Source organism: Solanum stenotomum, chromosome 5, assembly GCF_019186545.1.
Source record: "Solanum stenotomum isolate F172 chromosome 5, ASM1918654v1, whole genome shotgun sequence".
Classification (NCBI taxonomy): Eukaryota; Viridiplantae; Streptophyta; class Magnoliopsida; order Solanales; family Solanaceae; genus Solanum; species Solanum stenotomum.
In genome coordinates this window covers 48,649,737-48,662,707 of record NC_064286.1, presented here as the reverse complement: position 1 = coordinate 48,662,707, position 12,971 = coordinate 48,649,737, and the positions used below count along the sequence as shown (strand labels likewise).

Sequence of the window (12,971 nt, the reverse complement as noted above, 5' to 3'; positions counted from 1 at the left end):
TTTTTGTAGTATACTTAATTTTTTTTTTGGAATAAGAAAATATTTTAGGGAGAAAATGAAATGTGATACAATGAGTTGCTTGCTGATTTAGAGTGTTATGGCGTGGGGGTATGTATTTATAGGGAGGAGTTTAGACAAATGGAATCTTCTTTGACGTGTGTTTGAGAAGATATATTAAAAAGATTATATGTATTGACCATGTGTAAAATATTTGTTTTCTTTTATTTAATTCACGTGATACTTTCGAATTTTAAGATTCAAACAAATTTCTTTATCGTAAATTTTTTTATGTCTTTTAAATAATTTGCATCGTCAAGTAACTCATAGTACTAGCCTGTAGTACTTTTTATGTAATTTATAAATGTGTAAATTTTCTTTTAAAAAATTTAAATATTTTATGTCTGAATTTACAATCAAAATTAAATTGTTCGGCTTTCGATATTTTGACTATATCTATAAATTAGGACATAGAGAATACTTAATAAAACTATTTAAGTAAATCTCTACATAATAAACATTTTTCAGTAACACATCAAAACTATCACTTTTTTCCCAAATTTCAAACCTTAATATCCATTTTTTAGGGAAACTTACATAAATCCCACTAGTTTAGGAGCTAATTACTTAGATACACTCTAGTTTACAATATTATGTATCTTATCATATTTTGGTGTGCCCTGATATGTTCAGATACATATATCTTGAAAATAGGGGTAATTTATTCTAGATACATTGTATCCAAACAGATTTGCTTGTATCTAGGATACATAACAAATCTCGATCGCCTCTCTCGTTTCTCTCTCATCTCGCTTGCCACTCTCTTATGTATATGGTATCCCAAATACATGCGAATCTCGCTTGCCTCCCTCCCAAGCTCACTCGCTTCTCTCCCTATTTTAGTGCATCTGATAGCAAAAATACATGTATCTAATTGTATCTCCCTCAACATATGGTAGGAAAAGTCTTAGTTAGTGATAAAATACATAATATTTTTATAATATAGATAATAATAGTGTATATGGTAGTGTAGCATGTCTCATTATGTAGTTTTTCCTTCTTTTTTCTTAAACCTACCTTAACTATTGCTCCCTTTGTATTAAAGCACATCTTGATACTAATTAGTTGGCCAAATATTTGTTCCCATGTCGACAGTAGGTGTGTGTAGGCCAACTGAGCATCGAAGTGGATTTTAATACAACGAGAGTGATAATTGAGATATGAAACTCATAAAAAAGTAATAATACTTTAGGTAGGTAAATAGAACAATTAAGGTATGAAACTCTATAAAAAAATACTAATAGTTTAAATGTACTTTTTACCATTAACTCAAAACTAAACTACATTGATAATGTAAGTAGAATTTAGCAGTGTCGTAATCATATAAAAATTAAAATAAATCACAAGGGGAAAATGAAAGAGAACAAATGCTTTGGATTAATTTGACTTTTTGCCATCAAATCTTTATAAAATATTCGCATAATTATTGAAGGTTTCTCACTGATTTAATTTATATGCATGAACCACCTTTATTCTTAGATGCAAATTAATAGAAAAAACGTGAAAAAGGTGACTTACCTACCTGTTATAACTTCGCCTTTTGTAGATACCGTACGTATTACCGTGTAACATCACAATCACTTCTCTTTCTTCATACAATTAAAAATGAAAATCATCATGCCTATTTATACAGCAGTGTTTGATTGACTACAAATTTAAAAAAGAGAAAAAAATATATTGAAAATTATGGTTTAAAATAAAACGATATTTTGGATTAGGACTTGTGTCGTGTGCAATTTATCAGCTCCACACCCCCGGTGGAGAACTATACACTTTTCCTTTAAGCTTTATACCACTATTTTTCCTTTTGAATATCCGATGTGGGACAACCTAACCGACAGAGCTGAGTGCCTTTATTTTACACCATTAAACTGATTTTATGATCACATTTATGTACTGAAGGCAATTTTATTAAATTTTAGCTTTGGGTATTAGCTAAAATAAGATTAAGTTTATATCAAAATTGTGAGATTATCTATATATCTATTAAGGAGGATAATTGTGGTGTTCAAGTAAGCAATTAAACTAGTTCTCAGTAGTACTTGTTACGTCCATCAATGCTTGAACAAATGAAGGATATGAGAATGCACATGATTTGTTTTGAATGCGATGTAATTACCTATTTTCACTTGACTATAATCTCAGGATTATATAATCCTAAATAAAAATATATATTACATTTTCAAGACGTCCATCAAGTGAAAAATGTGAGAGAGTGCATTAATCGAAACTTCATACACTGCTCAAATTTTGAGACACAACACAAAGTATTATAGTTCATTATTAGTAATAAATAGGTAACAACAACTATATAGTAGAAGAAAAGCTACAAAACTTCTGCGCCTAACATACTCATTCAACACTTAATATCCACAACCTCTAAAGGAGCTTTATTTTCACATTTTACAAGTCGATATACGATGCATGATGAATACACATACACCATTGTCCATCAACCTTCTCGAAAACATTGGTAGCAAATTGTTTTCCCCAGCTGCTGCCTTTAGTTTTGACCATCTCAATGCATGTAACGTACCCGATATCACCTCTAACATGGACTTGAACATCCCTGATCTCGATATCAAGAGGGAAATCGTATTCTGCCCAGACAAACTCCCAGCTTCCCATTACAAGATCATACCCAGTTATGCCGCTAACACCAGGGTGCACGACGCAAACATTCTCACCTTTTGACCAAAGGGTTTGCATTGCAGCTAAGTTTCCATGTCGGAAAGAGTTGTAAAAGCGGGCATTTGCTGCTAGTACAGAGGCCTTACTATCCTCCTGGAGTAGCCGGAGGCTATCCCTAATCTTTGCTGCTCGGGCATAGTTCTCCTCTTTAATAGCAGTCTTTAGATCCTGTGCCAAGCTTTCCTCATTTAGCAAGATGTTTTCACCGCTCAAAGTTCCTTCAGAATCCTCACTCATGACACGGCATGGTCTCAGTGAATGTGAATGAGGACCTTGCCTAAAAGGTGCTGTTCTGAATAAATACATAATTAGATGATTTTACAGCTTAGGAGATAGGAAATTTGAAGTAACCCAAAAATTGAATGAAAAAAGGAAAGAAAATTGAACAGATGCAATACACTTAGCAGGTACAAGACATGTAACACAATTTTCAAGGCCTGTCAAAGACACTGGCCATTAAAAATGAAAGAAACGTGCATTTGAAATAACTATATAGGGGTGGTAGTACAATAAGAAGAACAGATGCTCAAATACTTAACAACACCAAAACAGAATGTTTAGCTGACTTATTGCTTTTTCAATAGAATAGGTTGCTTCCTTACACGACAAAGAGTTCCTAATGTCTAGATAGAGGTCGTAACCTCTAAATGCAACAGAGAAAACAGAAGCAAGTGGAAGCTAGACTTTTTCTTCTCATAATTGTCATCTCTCAACTGCATATGAATCTCGAGATAGGTCAAGAAATACAAAGAAGATTGCACAATCTCGAGTAAGTGCTCAGATAAACACCTTGAATTTGATATCAGAGTTTCCCATACTTAAATTGCAAATATTCCTCCACATTATTGTTGTGTTTATATTCATGGAAGATATCTAAAGCATCATTTGAGAAGAGATGAAACTTAACACAGATTATTTCTGGTGAAAACCGTAAGTTACCAAATTCTGTAACTACTCTGCATTCGTAACTTCAAACAGAGTGTTTCCTCACATCTGTTAAGTCACAGATTAGAAGTGCAGAAAAGAAGAAACAACATGTATTCATACTACTACCACATGCCCCCTACCAAAACAAAGATAAATTAAGATGATTTATGTTTATATCAAACATTCAAAATCAAAAGTTCTCACATAACCAATTCATTAAAAGAATAGACATATAGTTGCCAAATAATCCTAATATGAATTTCTAAAGTTAAAGAGAGCAACGGAAAGTTATGTGAATTGGAACCCTGTGCAAGAAGGTCAGAATTTCGCAACAGCTATAACAGCAGGCCAACAAATATCTAAAAAGGGCTATAGAAGATATTGCATACTCTTGGGTTGTTTGGATCACATGGCATATAATAACAATATAAGGATTGTTATAGATTGATGATAATAGAGTGCATATTATGTAGGAGTAACCTACTTTAGCAGCATTTTTTTAAATTTTAAATACCTTCATTCATCTTGCTAATACACTTATTTTATTGTTCCCTATTATACACGTATCACATAACACAGAAATTCACACATAACATTCAAGTGAGTATTACTTAGTACCGCCAACCAAATGCTGCATTACTTATGCAAGAATTGTCTTTTCGTATACAACCAACCAAGCATTTTAGTTATTCGGAAATTATTTTTCCTAATCCTTCCAACCAAACAATTGTATTATTTATGTGAACTTTTATGTTTGATTATTTTTCCTAATCCCCTCCAACCAAACGACCCCTTAATGCACTCATCACTAAGTTGTAAACAACTTTCCTTTGAGAGATAAAGTCATATTTTATGAATATCTTCAAGCTAAGCAAGGAGAACTTACTGAAAGTTCCACTTCTTGAATCAAAAGCACCATGTCCAGGAAAATATCCAGATCCTATTTTAATTCGGCCAGTTGAAACTGCATTGAATTGCATTTGAAAAGCTGAAGGAAGGCGGTGATCAGTCTGTAGACCATTGATATTGGAATGAGCTGAAGCTATGTATCCTCTGAATTCAATGTGTCCCTACGATGAAAGTTGAAGACGAAATAAAATTTCATATCAAATTTCCATTGTAAATGATGTTGATCCCATGCTAAATATGGTTGAGGCCTTGCACACTTCGTAATTTTAACGCATCAACTTAGTGTTGTTTGCTCGGACTTTCCAAAAATGTTGCCGCACCCGTGTAGGATCCTCCAAAAATACACCATTTTTTGATGATCCAACACATACCCATCGGCATTTTTGAATAGTCCGAGCAACATAGGTTTCTCCATTTATATAATATCAAATTCTGCAAACATTCTGGTACATCAGTAACAGTTTCTCTTAATGGTATAACACCACCATACAACTATTAAATAGCAATGGAAGAAGATTTAGACTACTGAGAATTGCACAATTGTAGACATTTCCTCCATTTTTGGGAATTCCAACTACAATTCCTCATTCTATTGTAACAAGACAACTGCTAAACTTTCTCCCTTTACCCAGACCAAATTGTCATGTTCACTACCTCTGGTGCAGCAGTCCAGGGAACACATTTGGCGGCTAAACTGATTGTAATTTACTATAGCTGATGAATTGAGGAGCTTAAGAGCTCATAATCAGCAGAATGGTGAAAGAAAAGCTTAGGATTTAAGTGTACTCCAAGTTCCAACGGAAGAAAGAAAGACAGCAAAAACAGCAACAGTGGCAGCAGATGAGCAACAGGAAGCAAAACATCATCATTACCAGGCAGAAGTAAATGAAATCATGAAATGCAAATTGCAGACCTAAAGATTTTAGTAACAAAACTTAAGATTACTCAAAGCAAAGGACAAGTGAAACTAAAAAAACACCTCCACTGGAAAATTATGGCTCTATTGTGGGGCATTAACCTACACTTTTGGAAAATTATTACCTTACCGAAAAATGAAAGAAATACACTTTAGGATTATTTTTTTTAAAGGCAAGTGGTGCACAGTTCGAACTCAGTAGATAATGGGCCCACTCCTCTACCCTTCTCCACTTAAATATCGGGTTTTATCTGTGGCTGGATTCTAATCCATGATTTGCGTCTTATCCACAGGTCGCACATAGAGCTCCTACCACTAGACCAAAGCCCCTGGTGAAAATTCAGTATAGAACCTATAGTCTTCCTTTTACAACTAGCAACTTTGCACCACATTCATGCCTTCACCACCACTACCTCTATCATGCCAACATGTTTTCACCTTAATTCATTAATTTTCCGAAGATTACACATCAACAACCTCCGCATTTACCCCTATCATGACTTGATGCACAACCATCAACCATTAAAAAACCAAGCTCTGAATTATCCATTCAAATCCTTGGAAATTCAGCAGTCAAATAGTTTTCAGCAACATTCTTGTTTTGATTTGGTAACCATGTCCTCATAAAACCCAGCAACATCATCAATTTTTTTTATAAAAACTGAGTAAAACAAAGAGAGCTAAAAGTGGAGAATCCATGGAATGGAAGTGTCTACTAGCACAAGAAGAAGAGGAAACCAGAAAAACTGGAGGAGACAAAAGGAGGAACGGAGTGATGTAAAAAGAAGGGAAAGGGAAAAGCAATCTGAGAGAACTGAGGACTAAATTGTATGTATGTGATTTGTTATTTGGATGAAAGCAGTGTTAACCAATCAAATATTCAACTGACCCAAAAAAAAAAAAAAAACACTGAATCAATCAAAAGGTCAATGTTAAGTTTGGGAAACTAACACTTGAGCTTTTGCAATTCTCCAAAAACAAGCTTTCAGCAATTGCCATAAAGTTTGCCTTCTTTTTTCTTTGGTCAAGGTTATCCATGGTCTTAACTCTTAAGTTGCATATATGATTAGTGGGAAGAGCCTTAGAGACTATTCGTATGCGCGGAACTCCTTGAAGATCAAAAGTACATACCTCTTGGAAAGTTCCGCGCATAGAGATATATTATTTCCAAATGAGATAAGTGGTTTGCTTCATCAAGATCAATAAAGCTATACCCTTCAATGAAACCAAACCATCAGTGCACCCTTTCATAAGATATTCACTTAAGTTTCGGTATAAACGACTAAAAGTCAATAAAATAAGAAGAAAGTAAGATCCCTCAGAAGAAAATTCCCCATCAAAACTCAACATCATGGAAATAAAAAAAAATCCTAAACAATCATTATAACTAATTGTGCAAGTGCAACAAATACAATTTTTTGCTGGTTACAAATAAACTGAGTACATCTATTCTTTGAGAGTAGAGGAACCTAAAACTATAACATCTCAAACATTTTACTTCAGCAGTACAAAACCCTTATAAACAACTTCAACAACTCAAAAATCAGAAATTCAATGCAACATAAAGGAACAAGAAGACATTTCCAAAAAGGAAAAAACTCACAATGTCGGCGGAGTGGGTTCGACTGATTCGAGGTCCAAAAGACAATGTTTGGAAATTCGAAGCGACCTCCATTGTTAATACAAATTCAAGTTAAAAACTGCTCAACTCTGTATATAGGGTAACAGAAGCAATGAATTATCAGTTACCATAGCCATAGAGAAACTTACACGAAGAATTTAGGACTGAGATTTGAATTACCTGTCAAATTTTTGATGGAAGAGGACAGGGAGCTCTATCTTTTTTCTTTTTTTCAGTGATAAGGAAGTGATTTGACTTTATATGTATAGGGAGGGTCACGACAAAGAAAATAGTAGTAATTGGGCTTACAATAGGAGTAGTTTAGTTTGGACTCTATAAATGGGCTGATAATTGACCTTAATAAATCGGGTCATTCAACCCAAATAAAAAGGAATATTTTTTCTCTCTTTCGTTATTATATTATTATTATTTCTTATTTCATAAAACAAATTCTTTCTAAAACATTCACCATATATAATTCATATTATTTTCTTTTATAGTCGTTTAATATAAAATTATTTTATATCATAATTTTTTAAATAATATAAATTGCTAGCAAAATTATACATTATACATAATAATGGATAATACAAATAAAAGTGAAATCATTAATGAAATACAATCAAATAAACATTACATAATTGAAAAAAAAATATTTTAAATTTTACATAAATATTCAACTTTCAAGATCACTTCAGTGCTTTCATAATGCTCTATCAATGCATTACATAGTTCAAAATGAGTTTTATATAATGTTTAATTAAAAATTTTGTATAATGATATAATATTAAAATATTCAATAAAGTAAATTGGTGTGATGGATTGTGTTACACCAAATTTGGTGTAACATTATTCACACACCAAAACGATGTAAAATTTGGTGTTGGGTTGGAGCTCCAAAACACCAAAATTTACACCAAATAAGGATTTGGTGTAAAATTTGGTGTTGGGTTGGAGATGGTCTTATGCTCTCCAATTCTGAATGTGCTCAAGTAAGTACTTAAAAGTTAAAGGCCAAGTAGGCACATGCGCCCTATGTAGCATAATACACCTAGAATGCCATATAGGATGCATGACTATCACGTAAGATGTCATATAGGACGCATGTGTTTACTTATTCAATTTTTTATAGTTTAAGTGTCTACTTGTGCGTTGTGCCCATCCAAAGTTGGAGGCATAAATGTCAATTGAGGTCAAGTTAAAAAATCACATTCATGTATTATGCTTTGAATATTTCTGCCCTCCAACTTTGGTGTGCATTAATTAATACTTAAACTTGTATAAAGTTGAACAAGTAGACACATGAGTCTTACGTGACATAATACACGTAGGACTCAAATTGTCATGTAAGATGCCACGTAGAATATGTGTATCTATTTGTTCAACTTTATATAAGCTTAAGTTATGCATACTCAAAATTGGAGGACATAAATGTAAATGAGATCAAGTTAAATGACATATTTATGTCTATGTTCAAGTAAAGCTATACCAATAACGCGAATTATACCCAGGACACAAGGTATGATACAAGGCAAAATAAATTATGCTCGAAGGCAAAAGGAATTAAATTCAAAATACAAGTTATTCCCCAAGTTTAAAATTTAGTAAAAACAAATTACGTCTCCAGACATAAATTCAGTCGCACAAGTTATGCCATTGGTTTAAAATTTTATATACGAATTAGATATACAGAACTGTTGCCCCAAAATAAATTAATTATACGTTAAATATGGTTTGATGAAATAACATAAGGATCAAAATCACAATATATCAATAACTCAAGGGCTTAAACAACCATTTTTCTCTTTTAAAAGTTCTCCCTCTTCTCTTTCAACTGCCGCTCCGTGTCCAACTCGCGTTTTATTTAGACTAATCAAAGGAAATTTTCTCCATATAAAAGTACACTGAAAACTCCACTTTCAATCTGTTTGAAAATAGTGAGACAAGCTCAATTAAGTTTAGTAATCAAAAGATAAATTCAATTTTACCACAATAACATATCCGGTGTAATTGAACGAGTGCGTTCAAATTCAATCTTGTGATAAGAAATTAACGGGTCACACTCGAGTAGCACGATGTCGTTTTACATTGGTCGTGAGTCTTCAAAGGTTCGTTCTTTACTCCATTTCTTCAAGTTTATTTACAACTCCTTTTTTTACTTTCTTGCTCTTAATTTTTTTGTGTTGTTGTTAGCTATGGAAGAGGATTTGTACGGAGAGTGGAATAGAAATCAATCTTCTTTCGGAGAAGTGGAAGTATATTCTTGGAGGTTTGATATTTCAGGTTCATATTGATCAACCTTTTATTTTCTTTGTTGCACCATCTGAGTTTGGGGCGTGGAATGAATATTCGATGATTCATGTATCTGAGCTTGACTAGTTTGAGATAGAGGTGTTTTCGTAGAGTAGTTTTTGTTGTATGTAAGGTTTGTGCCACAGAAAAGAATACTCGCTCCAACTTTGACTTGACACGGAGTTTTAAGTGAAAAAAACATGACTTTGAAATTTGTGGGGTTAAATATGTGTGTGAGTATAGAAGCTGAGGGACTATTTTGTGTAGTTGGTTTTAGTTGAAGATGCTAAGAGTCGTTGATCATGGTTTGTGACTTGATTAGATTTTGAAAATTATGGCTTATCTTCTTTAAGTTCAGTTTTGAACTTAATAATTTTAAAAAATTGAATCTAAGTTCACAGACTCTTCACTCTGAATATTTTCCTAGTCGATAGTTTCTTTCTTCAGCACTTCCTGTTTTCTTTGTTGTGTCTTGAGTCATGGAGGGGAAGGGAGGAAGTGTAAGAAGTGGAAGTTTTGAGCAATCAAATTTTGCATTTTCTTTCACCTTTTGTTGAATGATGCAATTTATTTGTGTTCTTTTTACATAATTTGCTGTTGTTGTCATTGTCATATTTAATACATCATTTCCCTTTAGTTGTTTTGTAATTGTTTTTCTTCATGACCCTTAGTGTTTATTAGATCTACCAAGATGTAAAATGTCTCAACTTTTGTCAGTACATACACGGATTTGCTGCTCGAGGGGTTCACTACATACATCGGCCTGGACCTACTCTTCAGGATGTCGGCTTCTTTCTTCTTCCGGTTGGTTTTATTGGTTGTTGGTTCTCTTTATCTCCACTCTATAGGGAGATGCTCACTCATAAACTTCCTTTTTCTTTGTTTGTTTCCAAATGAAAACTCCAGGAGCTTGGGCAAGACAAAGGTTACATAAGTGAAACTGTATTCACCACACTCTTTCTGTCTTTTGTCTTGGTGAGTTGTTTTTGGTAATTTTCAGTCACCAACTATTGCTGAATCCGGCTGCAGAATATTTCCATCCCTTCCAACTAATTTTGGAGCTTTAGTTGGTGGGAGCTTTCAGTTTATTTGCTATTTAGGTTTTCATATTGTATCTTCTTGTTCTAACTCTTACTCATGTTTTCCTGCAGTGGACATTCCATCCTTTCTTTTTCAAAATCAAAAAGATCTATACAGTGCTGATATGGTGCAGGGTCTTGGCTTTCTTAGCTGTAAGTGACCAGTTCTCTTGAGTGTCATTCTTGTGTTGTTTCATTTGTGTAAGTCCCAATTAGTTTTCAACTTATCGAAGAAAAAAAAGAAGAAGAGTTTCAATGGAATCTCATCATTTCTATATTCAGTTTAAATGTTGGCAAAGATTACTTTAATTCTCTTCATGTATGCTTCATTATTTCTCCTTAGGGCTACCCAACATTTAGAGAGAAGTCATAGTATCCAATATGAACTGCTAAGTTGTTGAATGATTGTTTACTACAGGCTTGTCAATTCCTTCGGATCATCACATTCTACTCTACACAGCTTCCTGGTCCAAATTATCACTGTCGTGAGGTAAAGACTTGTCTCATTTGGTTGATAATAGATGTGCCAGTTTGCACTTTTCTGTTGCCTATCCTCTGTGTGTTATGTGAACTGTCTATCTTCTGATATTGCAGGGATCAAAGCTTGCCACATTGCCTCCTCCAAATAGTGTTTTAGAAGTTCTATTGATTAATTGTGAGATATATTTTGCCTTCTCTCACTGTATTTAGTCAGTTCTCGTTACAAGGCAACTTATGTTAAGTTTATAAATGTGCAGTTCCTAGGGGCATGCTTTATGGTTGTGGTGATCTGATATTTTCATCTCATATGATATTCTCTCTAATCTTTGTGCGGACATATCATAAATACGGGACACAAAGGTAGTATATTAGCAGTTATATACTCTAAATATTATGTTTTGGTAAAACAGTCTGATATTCAGATAAGAGTTCTGTTTTCTGTGAATGCGGACACTCTATAATTTCTTCCTTACCTTCACTTCCATTTTTATTTTTTTGTGTTTTCTATAATTTGCTGAACTAGCTTGGGACTGAGGCATAGATGTTGTTTGGTTTTCTGTAATTTAAAATGGATACCCTAAAAGTGAAGAAGGCTTGAGTTAAGAGTTTTTACGACAGCCAGAAGTTGTTAGTGATTGCTGAATTTGATTCTGCAGATTTATAAAACTGTGTGCTTGGTTAGCTGTTATTGCTCAGAGCTTCTTGATTGTTGCATCTCACAAACATTACACTGTGGACGTTGTTGTGGCATGGTGAGTGGAACTCTCAGCTTGACAATCTGCGTTAGAACGTTTGTTTGCAAATAATAGTTGTCTGACTTGATTGAGCCCCCTATTACTTTGTAACAGGTACACTGTTAATCTAGTGGTGTTCTTTGTTGACAAACAGTTGCCAGGTTTAACATCCTAATCCTCACATTGAATGAATTTAATCTTGACTACTTCCTCCTTCTGCCCCTTTCTTGTTTTTTTTTTGCTTAGAAGGGAAGGATAAATATTTTGCTGAACCAATGAGTATTTTCTTCCAGAACTGCCTGACCGAACTAGTGCAGTGTTGATTCTACCACTGAGCAAAGATAGCAAGGCTAAGGAAGAGAATCACAAACTTCTGAATGCAAATTCTGGAGATCCTGCAGAATGGATATAGAGAAGCGTTCTGGATTGTGTATAGATGTGTATAACCCAAATTTATGAAAAGATCATTGAAGATGGGAGCACAGTTCATGTTGAAGCAGTGATGAATGGTGTATAGACGATACATAGAGTGCAACTAACTGAAGCTGGTTAAAAGTACTTCTGTTCAACATCATTACAAGGTTGGTTTGACAAATGATTCCTGATGTTCCTCCAAGTTCACTAGTTTTGGTTTATAACGTCGAATACAAAATCGAAGGTCAATGCTGTTGATGTATCCATGTTCCCTTTGGTTAAAAATTATCGAATGTATAATGGATTCCATCTTCAGCTGATAAATTATCTGTTTAATTTTGTACTCCCCAAGTTCTTGTGTTGCATCCCTCCTTCAGCCGAGGGTCTATTAAAAGCAACCTCTCTACCTCCACAAGGTAGGGTTAAGGCTTCATACTCACTACCCTCCCCAAACCCCACTTGTGGGAGTACATTGGATATGTTGTTGTTTTGTACTCCCGAATTTCGCTTTTAATTTTTCATAATTTGTGTCTAGCCATCGATTAATTGAAATGACAACACTAGTAAATCCTTGACATATGTCAAGTCTTAGAGAAATCTTTATTTCCACACGTTGGTGGATAAAGTTACCGGTACTTGTGCTGGCAGAATGTAGTAGATGCTAGGTAAGTTAGTTGCGCACATGCTAACCCGAATGGTACTGCCATATCAGAACAAAGGATGAAAATGAAGTGCTCTCTCTGACTAGAAATTTAGCACAGATGATTAATGACCAGCAAAAGTGACTGGGATAGATCCTTAATCTTACAGTTAATGTAACATGGGATGTAAAGAGCATGTAATGTTTCCTT

General features: G+C 34.1%; 2 protein-coding genes across 3 annotated transcripts; one reads left to right on the top strand and one right to left on the bottom strand.

The window, feature by feature from the left end:
• Nucleotides 1-2,360: 2,360 nt before the first annotated feature.
• LOC125864358 (uncharacterized) lies at nt 2,361-7,372 on the bottom strand. Its single transcript, XM_049544330.1, has 4 exons — nt 7,302-7,372; nt 7,104-7,210; nt 4,562-4,745; nt 2,361-3,035 (listed from the first exon to the last, which is right to left on the bottom strand). The coding sequence occupies exons 2-4, from the start codon at nt 7,173-7,175 to the stop codon at nt 2,461-2,463; spliced, it is 831 nt and encodes a 276-aa protein (XP_049400287.1). The 5' UTR covers nt 7,176-7,210; nt 7,302-7,372; the 3' UTR covers nt 2,361-2,460.
• A 1,621-nt stretch (nt 7,373-8,993) lies between these two features.
• Nucleotides 8,994-12,471, top strand: LOC125864356 (phosphatidylinositol:ceramide inositolphosphotransferase 1-like). Of its 2 annotated transcripts, XM_049544327.1 has the most exons (11): nt 8,997-9,229; nt 9,315-9,404; nt 10,131-10,217; nt 10,320-10,388; nt 10,565-10,645; nt 10,911-10,982; nt 11,087-11,147; nt 11,230-11,332; nt 11,629-11,724; nt 11,821-11,867; nt 12,000-12,471. In XM_049544327.1, exons 1-11 carry the CDS (start codon nt 9,197-9,199, stop codon nt 12,116-12,118), a joined length of 858 nt encoding a protein of 285 aa, XP_049400284.1. In that variant the 5' UTR covers nt 8,997-9,196; the 3' UTR covers nt 12,119-12,471. The 2 variants fall into 2 exon arrangements, with proteins under 2 accessions (XP_049400285.1, XP_049400284.1); XM_049544328.1 differs by lacking the exon at nt 10,320-10,388 and having other exon boundaries at nt 8,994-9,229.
• The last annotated feature ends 500 nt before the right edge of the window (nt 12,472-12,971 follow it).